This window comes from Monodelphis domestica, chromosome 4, assembly GCF_027887165.1.
Source record: "Monodelphis domestica isolate mMonDom1 chromosome 4, mMonDom1.pri, whole genome shotgun sequence".
NCBI classification, from domain to species: Eukaryota; Metazoa; Chordata; class Mammalia; order Didelphimorphia; family Didelphidae; genus Monodelphis; species Monodelphis domestica.
The window spans coordinates 90,241,638-90,265,873 of NC_077230.1; the positions used below are offsets into that span (position 1 = coordinate 90,241,638).

The 24,236-nt window shown below is 39.5% G+C and overlaps 1 protein-coding gene across 9 annotated transcripts in view; it reads left to right on the top strand.

The window, feature by feature from the left end:
* Positions 1-24,236, top strand: part of KALRN (kalirin RhoGEF kinase) — a 1,009,634-nt gene that overhangs the window by 605,416 nt on the left and 379,982 nt on the right. For all 9 annotated transcript variants that reach the window (XM_056793564.1, XM_056793558.1, XM_056793562.1 and 6 more), the window contains one exon: positions 17,809-17,928. In XM_056793564.1, coding sequence (XP_056649542.1) covers positions 17,809-17,928 — 120 coding nt within the window. The remainder of the gene's footprint in view (positions 1-17,808; positions 17,929-24,236) is intronic.

Below are 24,236 nucleotides of genomic sequence, written 5' to 3' on the forward strand. Positions count from 1 at the left end.
ATTATCTAAAACATTTCCCCATATACTAATTCTTTTGTGGGAGGAATTCAAATAGAAAAAAAATTAATGGGAAAAAAGTTTGCTTTGATCTGGATTCAGACTCAGTTTTTTGTCTCTGGAAGAAGATGGGATTTTTTTTTTTATCATGAGTCCTTTAGGATAGTTTTGAATCATTGTATCATAGACTCTTACATGCACATTGAGGAGATCATAAAGACCATCTAATGAAACCTCCACCTTTTGCAGATAATGAAACTGAGGTCCAGAGAGTTAGTGTGACATAGAAAATCAAAGACTTGAGGATAAGTCTTACTCTAACATTTATTTTTCAAAATCCCCAACAAGTGACTTCTTGACATCCCTGAGCCTATTTCTTCATCTGAAAAATGGGATCATATTACTTGTAGTACTGACTTTACAAAGTTGTTGAAAAGAAAGCTGAAAAATTCTTAAGAGTGTGAATCATGGTTATGGTAAAAATCAAGTAAAGACCCTAGGTTCAAATTCTGACCCAAACACTTACTCCCTGTGTAACTTTGGACAAGAGGAACCTAACTGACACACTGGATTGAAAACTGGGCCTATAGTCAGAAAGACTTGAGTTCAAATTCAGCCTAAGACATTAGCTGTATAACCGTGAGTCAATCCCTTAACCCTGTTTGCCCCAGTTTCCTCAACTATAAAATGAGCTAGAGAAGGAAATGTAAACCACTCTAGTATCTCTGCCAAGAAAATCTCAAACGGGGTCACAAAGAGTAGGACATAACTGAAAATGACCAACCAAAAACTATGACAGGGGGAAGCTGGGTAGCTCAGTGGATTGAGAGATAGGCCTAGAGAAGAGAGGTCCCAGGTTCAATTCTGGCCTCCTCAGACACTTCCCAGCTGTGTGGCCCTGGGCAAGTCACTTGACCCCCATTGCCTAGCCCTTACCACTCTTATTCCTTGGAACCAATACACAGTATTGATTCCAAGATGGAAGGTAAGGATTTTAAAAAACAATAACAGTCTTGGGCAAGAGACAACCTCTCTGTGCCTCAGTCTCCTCACATCTAAAGTGAGAGTTAGACTAGATAAATATCTAATGTCCCTCCAAGCTCTGAATCCGGAATCCTGAGATCCCACAATTTAGGGGCAGATCTGGACCTGTCTAATAGTTTGAACCCTAAGCTCCCTCCCTGCCTGTCTCAGCACCAACACCATCTCAAAGAAATAATGACTGAAAGATGGCAGTGTAAAATTAAAGGGTTAGGAGTCAATTCCTGATCATGGATGGAGAGGATTCAACTGGAGAATAATACAGGATGTTCCAAAAGTTTTAAAGTAGTTTTAATAACATTTTTGATAGCTTACTTAAGCTATTAAAGCTTTAAATTGTGCTAAGAATATTGAGACACTCTGTGGAAGTCTATAGAAAGGAGGGAATTGGTTTTTCTGTGCACAGCACTGTTTTAAATGCACCACAGAGAGAGGTGAAGATGACATACTGAATCCAAGATTTAGAGTTGGAAGGGACCTTAGAGATGAGCTGGTTTTAGATAATCTAAACCCTAGTTTGACAAAGAAGGGACCTGAGGTCTGGATAGATAGAGTCACTTGCCCAAGGTCACATATTGGTTTTGATTGACAGCACAGATCTTTGAATCCAGGGCCACAAACTCCTTAGTCAGAATCAGGCATGGTACCTACCTTCAAGGAACCTCAAGACTAGAAAAAGGTTAAGATAGAATATTGTTGTTGTTGAGTTGTTTCTCAGTTGTGTCCAACTCTTTGTGGCCCCATTTGGAGTTTTCTTGGCAAAAAAATATCTTGGAATAGTTTGTTATTTCTTTTCCAGCTCATTTTTACAGGTGGGGGACTTGGGCAAACAGGGTTAAGTGACTTGCCCAGGATCACTCAGCCAGTAAGTGTCTGAGACCAGATTTGAACTCAGCTCTTCCTGACTATAGGTGCACAGAGCCATCTCACTACCCTAGATAGGATAAGCTATTTACCAACCAATTGTCAATATGGAAATTTTATAGAAAAGCTACAAAGTAAGTGCTATAAGTCCTATGAAAAAGGCTAAATCATTTTCAGCAAACAGGAATCAAGGAAGCATTCATGGCACAATCTAGAAAATCTTCCTGGGAGAAGCAGATTCTCATAGTTTGAATGAATTATGAGTTAAAGAAAGTTTGTTGGCCTTCGGCAAGGAAGGCAGATATATCTCCTGGGAAAAAGCTCAGAGGTAGGAAAAGAGTGAATGGGGTAAATGAGACACACTTAGGAAGAGGAAAAGAGAAGGATTTGTACAATATGGGGGAGGTAAAGGGCCTGCCTGGGGCATTCAGCTTCCTCTGTCACTATTTCTTCCTCAGATGGGAAAGATGATTCTTCCTTTTCACTCTAGAAAATACTGAAGCATCCTTGTCTATCATGTTACCTCTAGATAACCTTTGTCAAAATTATGTTATGAAAAAGAATAATTAAAAAAAGTTCTCTCATGACAATTCTCTAACACTTTAAATTTCAGAGAAGATGGAGACCTGAAATATTAAAGGGATTTTCCTCTTCTAGGAGCCCCTTATAACCAATTCCAGTTTCTCTTTCCATTTCAGAGAGATCACAGAATTTAGAACTGGAGGGGAACGTAGAGAGCATTTAATTAAGTCTGCTTTTTTTAAGCTTCCTTTGACCATGTCCACCTTGCTAAATTTATTTTATTTCATTCAGCTGGGTAATAATCTCTCTCTGCACTGTTGCTTTTCTCAGGTCTCATGTAACAGCCCTTAAATCTAAAGCTGCCTACTCAGTATCCAGCCTACTCATAAACCTGAGTTGGAAGATGTTGCCTTTTCCAGTTTAATTACTTCCTCTTTACTCCCCTATTTTTGCCAGTGAGGGTATTGTTAGTGATGGATACAAATCGTGCTTTCCTGTTCTCACCCATGGAGCCTTTAGTACAAGCCTCCACACGCATATCTGTTGTGAATTCTTTGCTTATTTCCAGGGCACATGATGTCATGGAGATCCAGAGCAGAAACAGAGCAGTTCTGTTTTGAAAAGCTATTTTCTGTTTAATTGCCTTCTAACTACAGAACCCTAAGGTCAAAAAAGGACATCAGAGGTTATCTAATTTAACCTGAAGCATAATCCCCTCTGTAATTCCTTTGGCCCATCCAAGACTAGAGCTCAGACTTACATCCAGAGCAATTGAATTTATCTCCCCATCCCCATTTCAGTTATTTTTCAATCATGGCTGACTTTGTGACCCCATTTAGGGTTTTCTTGCCAGAGATACTGGAGTGGTTTCCCATTTCCTTCTCCCGCTAATTTGACAGATGAGGAAACTGAGTCAAATAGGGTTAAGTGATGTGCCCAAGGTCACATAGCTAGTAAGTGTATGTAGCAAGATCTGAACTCGGGAAGATAAACCTTCCTGACTCCAGTCCCTGCCCTCTAACCTAGCTGCCTTTTCCTAGCCCCTACTTTCTTTCTTATTTTTCTTCTATCTCCTTTCTCTACACGTTCTGAATCTCAAGAGCTTAATTTTAGGGGTTTTGTGTAAGGGATAAAAGTAAGTGGAATGTCAAAATTAATACCATAGGTTAAGATAATTAGAAGAGGGTATAAAAGAAAGTCCAGATAAGATGATCTTAAGCTTCTAGACCAAAAGTGTTAAACACACAGCCTGTGGGTCACAGGTGGCCCGCATCACTCCCAATGATAATCCACATGAAAGTAAAATGTAATTGAGATAAATTAAAATAACGTACAATAAAACATTGACAATATTACATTTCAAAACAAAGTCAACATGCTGTCCGGAAGGATCTTTGTGCATGATTTAGTCATCTTCATTTCTATTTGGGTTTGACACCATTTTTGTAAGCCACCCTAAACTAAAATTTACCCAAGTTTAGACTATTCATCAATCTTTTTCTTCACTTAAAAGTCAAAGCACTACAGTCTTCTCCCCTTGTGGCCCCAAATGGGAATAAAGTCCTTTGATTAGAGCACACCAAAGTCAAATTAGGATGAACACTTTGCTCCATTCTTTCAAGCCCATACTTGCGTTCAGCCAATCAGCAAGCCTCCCGATAGAATGATAGGCTTTAGAACACTTTATGATCATTAACTAATACTGTCGTAACATACTACCAGATCACATAGCTAACTAGATAACGAACTTTCTACTCTGCCCCCCAAACCTTATTGAGAGACAAACTAGGGAGTAAAGCCAAGGTAATTAGAACCCAATATATGTTATTCCATAAGTTTGAAACTAATATGACTTTCTTTATGCCTATGACCACTTCTTTCATCCATCCATGATGATTTACTTATTTGACCCAAACTTTTGGCACATTTCCTTCCCTTTTTGACCAAAAATTGGGGCACAGAAAGCTCCTTATAACATCTCTCAGTTCTCCTAGTAAGCAAAGATTTGCAAGCCAAGGAAGCCAGGCTTAAGCCACAGGATAAAGCTAATGAATCTCCTTGGAGGCAAAACCCATGCTGGTGGTCTCCGTCTACCATTCTCAAGCTGAGGTGCTTGAAGACCATAGAAGATGCAGACCCAACATCTCCAGTTACTCTGCTTTGAGACAAACTGATTGTCTGAACAATCTGATAGCAGTGACAAGTCCATTTTCATTCTGAAGACTCATAGTTATGATAATAATGGGAGTAATACTTGGCATTAACTGAGTACTTTTAAATTTCCAAAAAAAGTTTTCACACAGGATCGTGGATTTCTAGCTAGAAGGGACTTCACCGTAATATAATCTAATGCCATTATTTTTACAGAGAAGCCTGGGGAAGGGAGAGTTGAATGGATTGCCCAATGTCGTCCAGATAGTATGTATCAGAGGTGGGATTTGAACCTAGGTCTTCTGACAGCTAAACCAGCACTGTGTCCCTTATATCATTCTGCCTATGACTTCACCTCATTCTTTGGGCAGCACTTTGTGACAGTCAGAGGGATTCCTATTTTTCTGATGAGGAAACCAAAGCATTGTGATGTAAACTGACTTGCCTATATATGGGGGCAGATCCAGGGCTAGAATTCACGTTTCCTTCATATTAGCCCAGGTGTGTCTTGACCATAACTTAGCACCTTAGTTCTGGCACCAATGCTGATCTGCTGCTCCCAATGAAAAAGGTGAAAGTTCCATCACAAGCAATATATAATGAGAGTTCTTCTTAACTTCAGCAGGAATTTTCTCAAGAAGACTGACACCAGAGTACTGTTGTCTGGGTAAAGATCTGGACATGTTGCATATGTCAGAGGGATCTCTAAGAGAACGCTTGTGTTGCTATTCTATAGTCAACTCGCAATTATTCACATCAGTGGAGAGGAACCATGAATCCCAAAATAGCAGATAACATAAATGTCATTTCCCCCGACTCTCCTCGAATCTCACAGTTGAATGTGTGTGGTGTTGTTATAGCAACACAGCAGATTTACCTTTCTAATTATATTTTTAAAGTCAATATTGAAATGAGTTTGCCTTCTTTTAATACACGCCCACCAGGTGATACAGGAAGGGATGGCCCAGGAACTAATTTGTCATATAGAAGAAATAGACAATCTGGACATAACTAATCAAGAGTTGTCAGTAGCTAATTAAGAGACAACCCGTTTCTCCATCCCATAGACTGGAGATTAAAAAGAAGTCAGTCCTTTCAGTAAGCAAGGGAATTCCTTCTCTCATCCTGCCCCACCACCCCTCCTCACTGCTAGGAGAGCAGCAGAACAAATTTGGCCTCACACAGTTCCTAGCTGTGTGACCCTGACAAATTTGTTCTGCTGCTCTCCTAGCAGTGAGGAGGGTGGTGGGGCAGGACGAGAGAAGGGATTCTCTTGCTTACTTGGGTTTAGCTGCAAGAAAAACATTTAGGCGGTTTTCAGTTCTCCTCAAAAACGCATTTATTAAGCATCTCCTTTGTGCAAAGCTCTAGGAATGCCAAGAAAAGTATAGTAGGGCCCTGTGTCAATGTGGGATATGTTCTAAGATCTACTGTGGATAGCTGAAACCATGAATATAAGCAAATACTTACTATGTATATACATACATACATACATACACATACTGTCTCTCCCTGCTCCTGCGCCTACGTTAGGAACTCCTCAGCCTTCTACCCTCCTCACCAAAAAAAAAGAAAACCTTTTAAAAAGTTAAAATAAAAGTTTAAAAAATTAAAAGTGAAAGCAGAAGAAATGATGGCTGGAGAGCTCCCCAGGCTGTCACCTCTAGCCCTTTGTAATAAACCTTGGGCAACTGAAACTACAGAAAACTAAGCCTGGATAAGAGAGGATTTCTCTATAGTCTAGGTCCTGCCTTCAAAGACTTTCTAGCCTAAAAGGAGAATTAAATCCCTGCTATATATGTGTGTCAGATCTGCCTGAAGAGGTCCAACCCAGGGCAAATGAGACAGAATTGAGTAATTCAGTGAAACTTTATTGTGGGAAAAGGGGAGGGGGAGGTAAGGCAAGAGGGGAGCCTGCAACCAGTAGGCAGCTAGGCACATAGGTGGAGAAGGGGGGAATCCTTTATAGGGCAGTGGTCTGGGATGAGGTAACTTGGAATTTGTCTCATTGGCTCTTTCGGGGTGAGAAGTAGCTGATTCCCATGATTGTACAGTTCCTAACATAGTATAGATAGTATAGGTCCAGAACATTAATCCATCATGGGTCTGTTGGGTCATAATATGGGAAGTAACAGTATCCTATGGAGTGGAACAATTGCTTTGTTTGGGAGTTCTAGTAGATGCAGAGGGAAAGGGGGGCTTTTGGCCCCAGACATATATGTAAACATATCTGTGTATGTATATGGGAGCAACTAGATGGCTCAGTGGATAGAGCTTGGAGTCAGGAAGACATGAGTGCAAATATAGCCTCAGACACTCATTAGTTATGCGACCTGGGCAAGTCACTTAGCCTCTGTTAGCTTCCATCTACTGGAGAAGGAAATGGCGAACCCCTCCAGTATCTTTGCCAAGAAAACCCCCAGCCAGTATGGTCCGTGGGGTCATAAAGAGTCAGACACCACTGAACGACCAGACAACAACAAATGTGTATTTCTATATGTGTACTATGTATGGAAGTGTTTATGCATCCATAGATGACAAATACTAGAATGTGAGCAGGATGAGGGGTCTGGACAAAGTGTCATAAGAAAATCTGCAGAGGAAGAGGTCACAGGTAGGAAGTATAGTTGCCATTCCGGAGAAGTTGGCAGCTGACCCATGTCTTAAAGGAAGAGTGATTTCAGCCAGCAGTAAAGAGTAGAAGAGGAGGATATGACAGAAGACCAGACACCCAGAGCATGGGAATAATAATAGCTCACACTTGAATAATGCTTCATCATTCAGAATTACTTTCCTTGCAACAATGATGAGATAGGAAGCGGATAGGTTAATACCCCCATTTTACAGATATTGAGATTAAGATTCAGAGAGTTAAAGTGACTTATCCATGGGCTATGGAGCTGTTGAACACAGAAAAAGAAATCGGGTCTTTTCACTCCTAACATATTAATCTTTATTTTTTAAACCTTATCTCCTATCTTAGATACTAAGTGCCAATTCGAACACAGAAGGGTGGTCAGAGCTAAGCGATGGGCATTAAGTGACCTGCCCAGGGTCACACAGTTTGGAAGTGTCTGAGACCAAATTTGAACCCAGCATCTCCTGACTCTAGACCTGGTTCTCAATCTACTGAGCCACTGAGCTGCCCCTCTAACAAGACTAATCTTTCCAAAGCACTCTGCCTCTTTCTAATGAAGGGCAATCTTGAGAAATGAGACTGGAAAGGTAGAATGGGGCCAGATTAGGGAGAGGAGGCTGGAATGAGGTATAAATGCCCACATCAGCAGGGAACCCTTTAAGCATTCGATCAGATGATGGATATGATCATAGTGGAACATTAAGTAGATTATTTTGACCTTAGGAGGATAGCTTGGAGCCAGAGACTAAAGGCAGAGAAACCTATAATTAGTAATAAATATTTATATATCACTTTAAGGTTTGCAAAGCTTCTACATATTTTTATCTTATTTTATACTCACAACAATCCTGAGAGGGAGGTGCTAGTATTATCTGTGACTTAGGGGGCAAACAAAGACTTGATGATACAGCTTCAAACAAATTCATACAGCTAATAATTATCTGAGGCAGGATTGGCATTTAGGGGTCCTGACTTCAAGAACATTGCTCTAATTACTATATCACTTACTTAGGAAGCTGTCACAATAATCCAGGTAAGTTGTTCTGAAGACCCAAACAAGGCTGGTAGCAACATGAATAAAGCAGGATGGACGAATGGATGGATGGATGCGAGAGATGGAGGCAAAATGCATTAGAACCTGGTGACTGGTTAGATATGGAATAGGTATTAGAGGAGCTAAAAATTAAAGATGTCTCTGATGTTCGGGGCTTAGAGGACATGGATTAATGGGAGAAGGTAGGTTATTGGAGGGGGTGATTTTAGTTTGGAATATGTGAAATTTGAGTAGCTAGGGAATCATTCGTTTGGTGGATGTCCAACAAATAGTTGGAAATTGAGCCCAGGAGGGAGATGAAGGCTAGAGTTACAGATACGAGAGACATTCATATAGAGGCGATAATCAAAGCCACAGGAGCAAAAAAGACGATGTAGACAAACATCATGTGGATGCATAAACAAGTGTTGGAGGACTCTGCAAAAAAAGATCTGCAAAATGGGGCTATTTATAAGGCAAAGTGGCACAATAGAAAGAAAATTTACTTTGTAGTCAGAGACCCTGGGTTTAAATTCCTCCTGAGTCTTTCTACCTATATGATCTCAGGCAAGTAATTTAGCCTCCTTAGACCTCAGTTTCTTTATCTATAAAGTGGGTGGGTTGGACCTAGATGACTCCTAGCTTACATTCTTAAAAATTTCTCTCTGAGTCTATGTTCTGTATGCTTCACACATTGTTAGTGGTAGGAGAAAAGCAAACCAGAGAAAGAAGTCAGAAGAGGGCAGAAGGAAAACTAGGAAAGAGATATCACAAAAGCCAAAGAAGAGGATCATAGCCAAGCCATCGATTGTCAACAGTGGCTAATCCCTTAAAATAGTCCAGAAGGTCCAAAACAATCAGGATTATGATGTGTTTTTTTTTCAATATTCTTAAGGATTGTTTCTCATCCTTTTGGCTAAGATCAAGTATAGTATCAATATTCTTAAGGAAATATATTGAAAATTAAGGAGATTAAGAAAATTAAGGGCACTTAGATGACTCAGTGGACAGAGATTCAGATCTATAGAGGAGTGGTCTTGGGTTCAAATCTTACCTCATGCACTTCCTAGCCATGTGACCCTGGCCAAATCACTTAAGCACCACCACCCCACCCCACCCCCATTGCCTAGCCCTTACTACTATTCTGCCTTGGAGCAGATACACAGGATTCATTCTACGGAGGGAAATAAGGCTTAAAAAAAGGAAACTAAGCAGAGAAGAAATAAAATGCAAATGAAAGAAATGTGGCTCAGTGGGCCATGTTTACAGCTGCTCAGGAACCTCACAGAGGTCTGCACTAAAAACCACTGCCATTTGTAATGGCCAGGGAGCACTCCTGTGTCCCAGCTCAGGAATTAATTTTCCCTGTCAGGATAGAGTTCTTTACTTAGGTGGCAGGCTTACCCTAGTTACACAGAAGGGCTGGTATTTGATGGAAGTTGGTGAAGCAAGAAATATTGATCTAGAAGTTGTTGACATATAGGCCAAGAAAGCTAATTGAGAAGTCAGTATTGATCAGTGGGACTACGTTTAAATACTTATGCCTAAGTGTTTCTTTCTCCCTCTCTCTCTTTTTTAAACTTACTGTCATAAACAATCCCCAATGGAAAACGTGTTAATGAGAAGAGAAAAGGAGAGGATGAACAATAACCCAATGAATGTGTGTTTATTTTAAAATTCTACTGGAACAGGTTGGAGCTAACCTTCTCCCCCTGAGCAATATCACTTTAGAATTATATTACAGCGAAACTTTGAAGAGTGAGTTGGGTATAACCTAAAGGGATATTTTTGTTACTGTTGATTTATTTACTCTAGACATGTGATTTCACCCATATAAGGAACTCCTGCTGGGTTAATTCTCTCCACTGATACAGAATGGCAGCTTCTCTGTGATTCCCTATTTTGCCTGAAACACTGAGCAATTAAGTGACTTGTTCATGGTTACATGGCTAGATTGTGTCAAAGGCGGAATTCAAACTCGTATCTTCCAGGCTCTCAGGTGATAAAAAAATGGTCAATGAGTATAAAAGAAATCAAGTATACTCTATTGATTTTCTCACCTTCCAGAGTGGAGTTTGTATCTAGGAGAGACTACATAAGAGCCCTCGACAAAATGGTCAACTTCTGGGTGAGATCAACTCTGTAGTGCAGATTGTAAACATTTTTAACATACCAATGTTGGACTTTGAAGCTAGAGATTCAGACTTCTGGGAAAGGTCAGTTGTTCCCTATGTCTGACTCTTTGGGATGCCATTTGTTGTCTTGGCAAAGATACTGGAGTGCTTTGCCATTTCCTTCTCCAGATCACTTTGCAGATGAAGAAACTGAAGCAAACAGGATTAAGTGACTTGCCCAGGGTCACACAACTAGTAAGTGTCTGAGGCCAGATTTGAACTCCTGAAAATGAGTCTTCCTGACTCTAGAGCTGGGACTCTATCCTTTGAGCTACCTAGTTGCCTGGAAAAAGTAAACCATTCTAATCACTCTCCAGTAGCCAACCTATTTCAATCACTGTCTAGAATCCCCTGTGAAGTAGACCTGCATTCTCACCCCTATACCAGGTACTTCAGGCAACTATATGAGTGGAATGGTGAAAAAATACCATCCAGGTTTCTGTACACTTCAGTGGAAGGTTATAGAGTGAGGGAGAAATAACTCAAGTTCTATTTGTAAGATGATGAGCTGAGCTTTCAATTATGATCCAGGAAAAGAGTGATTATAGACTGCTTCCTGAGGACATTGGCCCAATATGTCGCTGCAGACTGAAGGCCAGCTAAATTCGAGGCTGGTGGATGTCATCTGGAAGGTCATCAAAAACAGAGTGGGAACATTATCCCACTTTGGTTACAAAACCCAGATTGCATCAGCACCAGGCATATCCTGTGAATCTTTCTGCTCGTTACATGTCAAGAAAAGCATAACAACTGGAGAAGGTCCAGGGATGAGATACTAAAACGAAAAAGAGGTCTTTCCAGGCAGAAAAGAAAAGGTCAAAACTAAGTATGGAATCACAAAGGGGGAGAAAAAAAAGATGAACACGAATTTGCTCATCAAATCCTAAAATACTTAAGGCTGTTTGATATAGCATGAGAAGCACAAGATTTGGAGTTGAAAGACCTGGATTCAAATTCTTCATCTGCCCCCTTATTACCTATCAAGTCAAAAAATATTTATTAAGAGTCTACCATGGGGGCAGCTAGGGGGCTCAGTGGATTGAGAGCCATGAGAGGTCCTGGGTTCAAATCTATCTCAGACACATCCTAGCTGTGTGATCCTGGGCAAGTCACTGAACCCCAATCACCCAGCCCTTATTACTATTCTGCCTTAGAACAAATACACACTGTTTATTCTAAGATGAAAAGTAAAGATTTAAAAAAAAAGAATCTACTATGTACATTGTACTAAGCACTAGGGATAAAAACAAAAGCAAATCTAGTCCCCTCCCTCAAGGAGCTCATAATCTAATGGGAGAAACAACATGTAACCAATTATGTACAAACAAGATATATACAGGATAAATTGGTGATAACCAATAGGGGGAAACCTTCTTGCAGAAGATGACATGAAAGTGAAGCTTGGGAAGCCAAGAGGCAGAGATGAGGAAGAGCATTGTAGGCATGGGGAATGGCCAATGAAAGAGCATGGAGTCAGGATACATAGTGTATTGTTTGAGGAATGGCAAAGGAGCCAGAAGCAATGGAAAACAGAGTATGTGGAGGGAATAAAGGTAAATGAAGACTGAAGAAGTAGCAAGGGGCCAGGTGATGAAAGACTTTAAAAGTCAAATCAATGTTTTTACATTTGATCCTGGAGATAATCAGGAGATGCTAAAGTTTATTCAATGAAGGTGAGAGGGCGATATAGTCAGATCTGCATCTTAGGAAGGTCACTATGGCAGCCAGTGCAGGGTAGTCTGAAGAGGGGAGAGAAACTTGAAACCAACCAGCATTCCTACACCAAGATGGCGCAGTGTCAGAAGGTATGGGAATGAGAGAAGTTGTAAAGGTAGAATTGCCAGGATCTGACAACAAACTGGATATGAGGAGCAAGAGAGAATGAGTAGTAGAGGATGATATCTAGGTTGTGAGCTTGGGGCTAGGGAGGAGGATTATGCCCTTGAAAAAACAGGCAAGTTACTTTTCTGTTTTGAAGGTTATATATATTTTTTACTATTAAAAGATATTTTATTTTCCCAATTACTCAAAATAACAATTTTCAATTTATGTTTTGCAAAATTCTAAGATCCAAATTCTTTCTCCTTCCCTTTCTTACCCCCTCCTGGAGATAGTAAACAATACAATCTGGGATATACATGTATTATGTAAAACATACTTCCATATTGGTCATTGTTGTAAGAGAATATTTATATAAAGCCCAAAATAGGGAAGTTCCTTGGACAGTTATAGGATGTTTGAAAGAAAGGAGACTGCAGGGGAGTTGATAACAATATGGACTAAGAAAAAGTCATTAGATTTGGCAAGTAAAAGTCTTTAATGTAACCTTAAACAAATGACTAAACCTTCTGGGCCTTACATTCCTAAAACACAAATAAATGGAGGAGATTTGGTTATGAGTCCTCTAAACAATCAATAAGTATTTATTAAACTATGTACTAGGCACTGGGCTTAGCTCTGGAGTTAAAATATATGTGTGCATGCACACACACAGAGTTCTTGCCCTCAAGGAGCTTACATTCAAATGAGGGAGGCAAGAAATCTATAAATAAGGACATATAAATTAAGTCCAAAGTCTTTTCTGTGGCCACAGACCCAGGAATCTTCTCTTCATTGCAGGTTAACAGCAATGTGCTGAAAGCTGTATTCAGAATCCCCTCTTTCCACAAAGAAAGGACGGATTCTCACATCTCTACTTTATGGCCAAATCTGAACATTATAATTTCACAGCCTTCAGTTTTAGTTGTTTTGGTCTTTTCATTTGCATTGTTATGGTCATTGTGTGTATTATTTTATCAGTTCTGCTTACTACATGCTATAATGATTCATAAAAATCATAAAAATACAGGCATGGGATGCACCAGGATACAAACTACATACAGGTTATAGGTGCATGGGGGACCAGTATGGCCCCATGAGATAATGTTATTCTTGGAAATCACCTGGATCGAGTTTCTTTTCTCCAATCATCTCCATCTGTGCCAGTACCACTCTTGAAGGCCCATGGAAGTCTATTTTTTCTTCCTCATCCCATATGTTTCTACATTTAGTTCACCTGGATTTTCTCTGAGACCCTTTGTTGATCAACTGAGTCATCAGAAGGATTTTGCTGGTATTCTAGTTTCTTCTTCTGGCCTCAATCACCCTGTACTGGTAGAGATCTGCTTCCTAGACAGAGCCAGAACTAAGAACAGACAACCAATGCCTTGTCCTTGGACATCAAAATATGGAGGGCACAAAAAATTAATGTCTGTAATTAATGTATTTAACATCATCAAAGCCACTAGAGTAACCAAGCCCCTCTTCTGCTCATCAGAATTTATTTCAATTTTGAAAAATTATTAGCATCTTTTGTTTCTTACTTAAGTTTCCCCATATAACCTATATTTTCCACTATAATTCTCTCTTCTTCCCCTCCCAGAGAGTTATCATTTGTAGCAAATAATAAAAAAGGAGAAAAAACAGCTCAACAAAATTAACCACTGTATCAACCAAATGTGACATTCTATATATTGTGTTCAGGAGATAGTCATCCCCTGCACACACATACCCCAAACATATACACCTCTGTAAAGAAAGGAGTGAGGTTCATTCTCATATCTCTTCTTGGGAACCAAGTCTGGTCATTGTAATTTCATAGCTTTTAATTTTGATTGTTTTGTTTTTGTTCTTTCCATTTATATTGTAGTCATTCTGTATATTATTTTTCTGGTTCTACTTACCAGTTCACAAAAAAAATTTTCCCATACTTCTCTGTGTTCATCATTTTCATTGTTTCTTAAAAGGAAATAGTATTCCACTAGATTCATGTACCACATCTTGGCCATCCCCAATTGATCAGCCTCTTCTTAGTTAGTTTTTTTTAATGATTTTCATAACATGAAAGGATTGGATTAGACAGTTTAACACCCAATTCCATCTGTAGATCTTTGATCCTATGAATTACAAAATTGATTTGAGAGAGCAATTCTACTATGTGACCAGGATGTCTTTCAAACTGCTCTTCCCTCACCCCAAACAATGCTAGTTATTGTGTATATATCCCAAATGTAAAACAGAGTCTGGTACACAGTATTAATAAATACTTGTCAATTCATGGCTTTATTGGTTTGTTGATTGCCCCAGGACCCCAAATTGCAGGTTAGGTTCTTTTTCTACACTTGTAATTCTCTTCTGATCCTCAATGTCTAAAGAATTGTTTTTCTATTTGTTACCTGTTCCTACTTGGATGTCTATACTCCTTTTTATTGCTGGGAGTGAGGGCTGGCAGGGTATGTTAGTCAAACTGATACTTGAAGCCATGAAGTCTTGGCTAGAAGGGGAAAGTGGTGTTTCTTGTTTACTTGTTACCAGCTTCTCTAATCATATGTAAAGACATCTAACTTATAGAGATAGTTAGCAACATCATAATCCTATTAGAGAGTTTATCTTGAGAAGTATGAAACAAACATAGAATCTTACAGTTGAGAAGGACCTTGAAGATTGTTGTTGTTCAGTTGTGTCCAACTTTTAATGACCTCATTTGGGGTTTTCTTGGCAAAAATACTAGAGTAGTTTGCTTTGAGCCAGGAAGACCCATCTTCCTGAGTTCAAAGTTGATCTCAGGCAATGTCTAACTGTGTCATCCTGGGCAAATCACTTAACCCTCTTTGCTTCAGTTTCCTTATCTGTAAAATGGGCTGGAGAAAGAAATGGCATTAATTCTATCCATGGTGCCACCTAGATACATCACAATTATACTGTAGCTGTTTTATTATATAGATAAGGAAACAGGTAAAAAGAATCCAAGTGGTTTGCCCAGGGTCACACAGGGAAGTAAGTGTTTGAGGTAGGATTCAAACCCAGGTCTTTCTGACACTGAATCCTTTGCTCTATCCATTAGAGCATGCTGTGTCCTGAGTCCTTTAGTTCCTTAATAAGAGCAATTGAAAAATGGAAACTAACAAAGACATGAGAGGATGTGATGGCAGATGTAGACATTTGGGTCTCTTTCTCTTATTTTGCCATTCCATATCCTTTTAAAATATTTTAACAGCTTTAATAAATGTTATTGTTAGGGTCAAAGATCTGCTTCTAAATGGGAAAGCTAATAAATGGAGACCATTCTGCCTGGTGGCATTGCACCCTCCACCTGAAGGCTTAACTGTCTTGCCCAGACTTCCTTGGCTTCTTTCCTCTTTCAACTAATTTCCTCTGCCCAGAGGAAGACAGATTATCCCAGTGATGCATATGGAGAGAATATTTCTTGAAGGTAGATGAATGAATCAGTGAACCAAGCAATGTGTAGTCCAGCCTGTCGGGTAGCACATATATATTTCCAAATCATAAATTATCAGCCATGTTTCCCAAAGAGATGAAGCAGTAAAAGTGAGAACCTCATCTGTGAATCGAGCTTGCCGTTACGTGTGTGCATGCCCCCCACGCTTGTATACACCATATCAAGATAATTAGACACTGCCAGCCAGCTTTAGGAGGGTACAGTAATGGTCCTGAGAACTTCATACACGCAATGTGAGGTTTTATTTTCTGGAACTAATGGCGTCTCGTCCCACTTTCTGCCATATCAATCAGAGTAACATCTCTAGCCTAATTGGATGGCTTCAGTGGGGTTGGAGTTACATCATTTCTAAGTAGCATTTACAGTTTATGGACTTCTTTCCTCCCAACAGCATCATGAGGTAAGTGGTGAAAAGACTGTCCTCCTTTAGAAGATGAGGACACTGAGGCTTGGATTTACTCTTAGTCACGTAGCCAGCATACCGATTAGCTAGGCTGATGATGCTCTCACACAGTGTGGCTTTGGTCATTTTGTCCACCCTTAGAGAAATTTTGAGGCTTACGAGGGGGTCTGAGGGAGAAAGATGACTTCTAATCCTGCACCTCAAAAAGATGAAGGGAGAAAAGTCCTTGTTAAGAAGCCTGAACCAATATATTTCTAAAGCTCCTAATTACTCTTCTATTCCTCGTACCCTACTCCTCCTATAAGGCCCAGAGAGAAATGGATAGATTTTATTTCAGTCCAATATTGAGAAGAATGAAGACACGAACTGAACATTTATTCTTTTAATTTATCTATTTGTTTGTTACATTAAAATATTCAGTTAACTCCCTCCCTCTCCCCCCTCCCCTCATTAGAGAAGGCATCATTTGACCAAAAAAAAAATATATATATATATATATATATATACATAATTATGTCTTACTTATTTCTGTTTATCAGTTCTTTCTCTGGAGGTGGACATACACGAGCATTCTTCAAACAATATATCTGTCACTATATATAATGTTCCCTCTTTAAAAACAATTCCTTATCTTCTGTCTTAGACTCAATACTATATACTAGTGGTAAGAAAAAAGAGCAATAAGAGATAGGCAATGGGAGTTAAGTGACTTGCCCAGGGTCACACAGCTAGGTAGCATCTCAGACCAGATATAATGTTCTCTTGATTCTGCTTATTCCACTCCTAATAATTTCATGTTGGTCTTTCCATCTTTCTCCAAAATTAACTCGTTTGTCATTTCTTATGGTGCAGTAGTATATCTTTTTCAGACCATTATGCAATAAAAATTATATTTAATAAGAGGCCATGAAAAAGAGACCATGGAAACACAGAATAAAAATTAATTGGAAACTAAATAGCTTAATCTTAAAGAATGAATGACTTAAAGAACAAGCCATAGGAACAATAAATAATTTTATTGAAGAAAATTATAGTAATGAGACCACATGCTAAAAACCATATAGCAAAAGCAGTGATTAGAGGAAAATTTATATCTCTAAATGCTTGTATCTGTAAAATAGATGAACAGTTCAGTGAATTGGGTATTCAGTTTTTAAAAGTAAAAAAGAACAAATTAAAAATCCCCAATTAATTATCATATTGGAAATACTAAACATTAAAGGTTAGATTAACAGAATTCAACATTTATTGAGCATTTACTCCCTGCAGGGTATTGTGCTGAGGATTTAAAAAAAATAAAACACAGCTACTACCCTCAAAGAGCTTATTGTCTAATAGGAGAGATCCAACATTTTCAACTTAATGCAAGGTAGACTATATCATAAAAGAGATAGAAAGAAAGTACTATTTGAGTTCAGAGGAAGAAGAGAAAGCTTCCAGTTGGGATGACTAGCTAAGATTTCATGAAGGAAGTGAAATCTGAGCTGAGTTTTGAAGGATGGATAGGATTTTAACAGGAAGAAATGGAAGAGCATTTGAATTATTTCTTCCATGACCATGGAGAATAAAGACATTAAATACTTAATAAATATTTCTCAAATCAATGTAGGATGCCTGCCCTGTGTGGTTGAACTATCTGGCAGGGCAACTGCCTCCCTGGGAATCTGTAATAGGTTAATAAAACATGTGCTTCTCCTGTCTCTCCAGGTCCTGGGCTGGATCCGCAATGGGGAGTCGATGCTTAACGCCAGCTTGGTCAATGCCAGCTCTCTGTCAGAAGCTGAGCAACTTCAGCGGGAGCATGAACAGTTCCAACTGGCCATCGAGGTAACACTCCTATCTCTGCTACACCATTATATATCTTGTGTCCACCATGTTGGGTCCATGTTAGACAGAGCTGCCTGATGTTTGGGATGGTTTCCTAAAGAAGAAAAGCATTTTTTTGTGTGAAACTGGGGTTTATACTTTCTCAACATCCAGGAATTTTTAAAGAAGCAAATTCAAGTGCTTTAAGAATACCTAAGGAATGAAACTCCAGACTTATACCTATGCTAGATTAAAGTTCATTCACATGACAAAATGATTCTTCTTTTAAATTGAATATTCCCTAGTGTATTGTGGGGAATGGAGGCCTATAGAAATGCCCATTATCTCTGCTACATTTCCAGAATTTAGCTGCATGAGTGAAAGAAGAAAGCTTAGAAATGCAAAGCTAAAATGTGTGGAGTCACCACCAAATGTAGATTGATCAGAAATGAAGATTAAGTGTCTCAAAAGTTATAATGCATATCATTAGTAAGATAGGATGAAATTCTTGAAACATCTGAGTTACATGTTCTCGTAATATGTTTCTAGTAAAGTAAGATTGGTTTCTAACTCCGCCAATATGGAATTGGAAGTGGGGAGAGGAACTTTGAGTAACTAAGATGGGCTAGCATTAGTACCAGTCACACACACACACACACACACACACACACACACACACACACACACACACACACATTGTGTCAGTTCCTTTCAGAATAGGGTCAAAATTAAAATTCCAAGAGTGTGCTATTAGTGACATAAGACCACGAAACTGGATTTTGAGGGAGAAAGACTTTTAAATAAACTAACTCTATCCCTGAAAATCCAGTACGAATGAATTCTGATGTGAGTTAATGACTAAAACAATGCTTGGAATTGGTGTCTTCTCATCCATCCCCTAGAGACTTGAGTTGATTGCTTTGGAGTAGGGGAGAGCAAGGAAGAATAGGAAGCGAGGCATGAGGGCTATATTTAAATAAAGTCCTAGTTCAGAACAAATGAGAGAAGGAAGAAAGAAAAACATTTTAAATGGCTGAGTGTTGAACTCAACCTGTTTTGGAATATAATATAGGAAATATGAGTCTGATCTTCTTCAAAAAAGTGACTGCCGGTAAACATTCCTCATGAATCATAGCCAGTGAGTAAGGAAATAGAACCATGGTGAGATTCCATATAGTGTGGCTTTCTTGGTAGCTTGTCCCCACATCACAGATACGCTGGGTACTTCTCCATTCACACAACTTCTCATCACTGCCAGGTCTTCCTCTATTATACCTTGATATTCAGAGAAAATGACTTATTTTAGATTGTGGAAATCTGTTCTCCAAGGGATCCCACTGGGGTAGATTTGAAGTATAGATATTGAAGGAATCCTGAAAAATCCTAGGGGAGCAGGCAAAGGCTCTTTCCCTTTGTGGCCAGGCAGAGTTATCAGGGTCAGTATGCCAACTTAAGGCTGATTTTCCCCATGTATCCCTTTGAAACAAGTTCTCTGTCATGAGAGAAAAAAAATAAAATACTTCTGAAAATTCAAGCTATGTTAAGGGAGGCAGGTTGGCTTGACCCACTTTAATTGTAGCATTGGGGAATCGCCACAACTACTGATAGATAATTTGGTTTGACTTCTACAGTTGCCATAAGAAAAGTCAGGGATCTCACAAGGGATTTACAACTTCATTCACTGTCCTCATGCTCAAGAAAACCAGAATCACTATCGTGGCTCGGGCTTGGACAGCAAGAGTAACTCCCCAGGGACTGCATCCCAGGGGAGTCCTAAATTTACTGAACAAGCCTCGCTGATTCTGTTAGTATCCAAGGTGCTCTGCCTGAAGTATCTTCAGAGAACAGAGCTCACCTGGGAGGTTTTCACAGACAGCTGAGTTTTTAAGTTCATTTTTATTTTAAATCCTCTAATGCATTTTTAAACATAAGCATTACCACATGAACAGTAGTTAAAGCAGCTGGATAGTAAATCCAACTGGTTGGCTTCAGATATCCCTTTCTGCATTCCTAGAAACTATCATTTCTCCTGCTAATGAGTTTTTCGAAGCTGTGTTATTCAGAAACATTCCTGGCCCCCATTATAGGCTCATGGCTCAGATGATCAGGAATTATAAATAAATGCAACAAGACAGTGAAAAGTTGAGCAAGCCATGGAATATGTGGTCCAAGTCTTTTCTTTTTCTGTTTTTGGAAACTGAAAGAAGGAAATAGTTCCAACATCGACTCTTGTTATTCGGTTGTTTCATTCTTCTTTTGACTCTTCATAACCCCATTTGGGGTTTTCTTGGCAAAGATACTAGCGTAGTGACATTTTCTTTTCCAGCTCATTTTGCAATGAGGAAACTGAGGCAAACAGGGAGAAGTGGCTTGCCCAGGGTAACACAAATATTAAGTATCTGAGGCCAGATTTGAATTCGAGTCTTCCTGACTCAGAGGTCCAGCCACTGCACTACCTGGATGCCCCTAATAGCTCCTAGATGAAGAGTAGGACTGGGTTGAAGCAAGTCACTGGGCAGAAGAAATGAAGTCCTCTGAAGCCATCTTTGTCCACGATTACAGGAAGACCTCAGGCTAAAACTGGCCTCCTAAACAAAGGTTCAGGGCCTCCTGGTTTTATATATAATGTCAGGCTTTACTGGTTTCATACATAAGATCATAGATTCAGAACTGGAAGGGATTTTAGGGTTCATTCAGGTTAATCCTCTCGTTTTGTGGATGAGATAATTGAGACTCAGGTTGTCCAAGGTATAAGTAAGAAGTGGAGTCAGAGGAAACATTTGCTGATAATTATTATTATTATCCATATTGGGTACATCCTATAAACTCGACCCTAGAAATAGAAACAAATAGACAAAATTCCTTCCCTTAAGGGACTTAATCTCCAGTTAGGGAACCACAAGACATGTGTGTAAAAAGATAAATACCAAAACAATGTACAAAATAGCATGTGCTTGAGGAATACAAAGAGCAGAGCTCAGGGGAAGGAGCCAGCAACGAGAGCTAGACTCTTTAAGGATAACTTTATAGAAAATACAGGACTTGAACAGGACTCTGAAAAACAAATAGAGGACAAGTGGATGGCTCAATGAATAAAGAGCCAGATCTGCAGATGGGAGGTCTGGGGTTCAAATCTGGCCCTAGACATTTCCTAGCTATATGACCTTGGGAAAAGTCACTTAACTCCGTCGCCTAGTCCTTATCACTCTTCTGCCTTGGAGCCAATACTTAACATTGATTCTAAGATGGAAGGAAGGAAGGAAGGAAGGAAGGAAGGAAGGAAGGAAGGAAGGAAGGAAGGAAGGAAGGAAGGAAGGAAGGAAGGAAGGAAGGAAGGAAGGAAGGAAGGAAGGAAGGAAGGAAGGAAGGAAGGAAGGGAGGGAGGGAGGGAGGGAGGGAGGGAGGGAGGGAGGGAGGGAGGGAGGGAGGAAGACTGGCCAGTTGCGTCTCCTGTAGTCATGAGGTGATAAGACCCTAACCAAGGATGAGAAGTGGGAAAATGAAAGGAGATATAGATGTGAGATAGTGGGGAAGCATCAGCAATAAGACTTGGTGTCTGACTGACTGCTATCCCATCATACATGAGAGAGTTCACTCTATCTTCAACATAAAGTGGAAGCCACGTCATCTTCCAGTAGTGAAAAGGATGTACACGGCTAGGCTTGGAACCTTGAGGAGAGAGGAGAAAGAAACTGGAGCCACACTTTGGGACCCTAATCAGGAGGGATTTCCAAGCACCAGAGGCCCAACTGACATCAGATTAAATGAAATTGGTTTGGATTCAGTAATCGATGTTCTATCACTTCATTTGTATTGGGAAGTTTGGAAATAGAAGTGGAGTCGATGGTTGGTGTTATTCAGTTACTAATTCCGAATTAGCTTGGTGGAAAAGTGAATAAAGTGCCAGGACTGGAATCATAAGACTTACCTTCCTGAGTTCAAATCTGTCCTCAGACACTTACTGGTATGACCATGGAGAAGTCACTTCACCCTATTTGCCTCAGTTTCCTCATCTGTAAAATGAGCTGGAGAGGGAAACAGCAAACCACTCCAGTATCTTTGCCAAGAAAACCCCAAATGGGGTCATGAAGAGTCAGATACCACCAAGCAACAATGACAACAACAATATAAGAACAGTGGAGGATCATTGTGGCACCCTAGAGCAGGGAAGTTAAACATGAGGTTTAGGGTAGATACAAAGGAACATCAATCAACTGATCAATTAAAAAGCATTTACAAGCTGGGGGGGGGGGGGTCAATAGATAGAAAACCAGGCCAGGAGATGGGAAGTCCTGGGTTCAAATATGACCTCAGACAAAGCCTAGCTGTGTGACCCTGGGCAAGTCCCATTGCCTAGCCTTTACCACTCTTCTGCCTTGGAACCAATACACAGTACTGATTCTAAGATGGAAGGTAAGGGTTAAAAAAAAAAGTATTGACTACATTTCTACTATCAGCTAAGCACTCTTCTAGGTGCTAGGGGTATAACAGAAATAACAACAACAATAATAGAAATATAAATAAATATTTAAAGCCACAATTATAATATGATCTAAGGATCACAAAATGCTTCACAAATATTCCCACATTTTATCCTCCCTCACAACAATTCCAGGAGATAGGTATTAATATTATCCCCTTTTACAAATGGGAATCCTAAACTATTAAGAAACTTGTCTAGGATTCCAGAGGCAAGGTAGATTTGAACTCAGTTCTTCCTGATTTCATATTCAGCTAATTATCTACTACACCATCTAGCTACCTCCTATATAGGAGGAACTGATGTTTATTCACAAAGAGCTCATATTTTAGTCAAGGAGATAACAAAACACATATGTCATTATAATAGAAAATGTAATGTGGATACTGAGTCAGAAAAGACTTCTGAAATCAGAAGGGGAATCAGAAAGACTTGAGTTCAAATTCAGCCTCAGACACTTACTGTGTGACCCTGGGTGAGCCATTTAACTTCTGTCTCCCTCAATTTCCTCATTCGTAAAATGGGGATAATAATTGCACCTCCTTCCTGTGGATAAAATCAAACATTTGTAAAAGTGTTTTGCAAACCATATATTATTATTATTATTATATTAATTTATAATTATGCATATAATTACAAAAACAATTCTATAAATGCTAGTGATCATTAAAAAAGAATGGGCATTTCTATAAGACTCTTAATTCACTTGAGATGCAGTCACTTTCAGGTTTATATTCATATTATATTCAGGTTAATACCTGTTTTAGTATTTAATGGCAGATTTTCAATTCTAGGTTGGTTTATCCAGCCACTTAGCAGTCTCCCTTTCACTAAAAGCTGGTGTCTCTTAAGAGAATGAAGACTGAACTCAATATAAAGTTAGTCTTCATAGCTTGTCTAGTCCAAAAAGCGTAGTACAATGAAGAGAGTGTTAGACTTGGGCTCCAAATCTGGGTTCAAATTCTGCCTCTCTTATTTATTATCTACATTTCCATAATACCTAAATAACTCATTTCTGTAGTTCTTTAAGGTTTCCCCAGTTCTTTGCTCACAATAACCTTAAGACAGAGCTAACGGAAGTGTTATTCTGTCCATTTTACAAATAAAGGTTCAGAGAGATTCAGTGACTTGTCTCAAGGTACAGAGGCACTAAACATCAGAGAAAAATTGGAACCCGAGACCTCTATATCTAGTGCGCTTTGCCCTATACCATTCTTCCTCTAATAACAACCTGAGTGAAGCCACTTTAAGAAACTAAATTCATTGTGAAAGGGGAAGACTTGGAATGCATTTCAAAAGCAAATATAAGTGATTTATTACCTCCTGGAATTGTCCAGGTTGCTGCTGTTCTGCATTAGTATGGGCAATAGAACACCGATGGCCCTTGTTGTTCTTTATTCTTTTAAACGTGTAAGAGAAATGGACATAAAGACCCACTCCCACAGTAATGAATTGTACTGGACTGAGCCCATTCTTTAAACTGCTGGAGTTAGACCGGACTGAACATTCCCGGGAATGAATGGGTTCTCGGTTGGAGCTCTTTGTTACACCAGCTTTTCGTTGCCATGTTATGTACTTTTAAAAAGATCTGACCAGAACAGTGACTGTGTCAGTGACTTCCTTGGGAAGATCTCTTTGGTTTGGGATTGGAGGGGAGGGGAGAAATTTACTTAGTGAATAAATCAGGGCAAAGGAGTGGGGACGGGGAGAGGGTGGAGGGACAGGGAAACATACAGCTTCTATGCCTCCCTCTCAAGGGCGTGCTGGGAAATTAGTAACAGTGAGCCTCCTCCCCACCCCCCCAAAAAAGTACACATGGCTCACTTTTACGTTTAACTGTGAACTATTA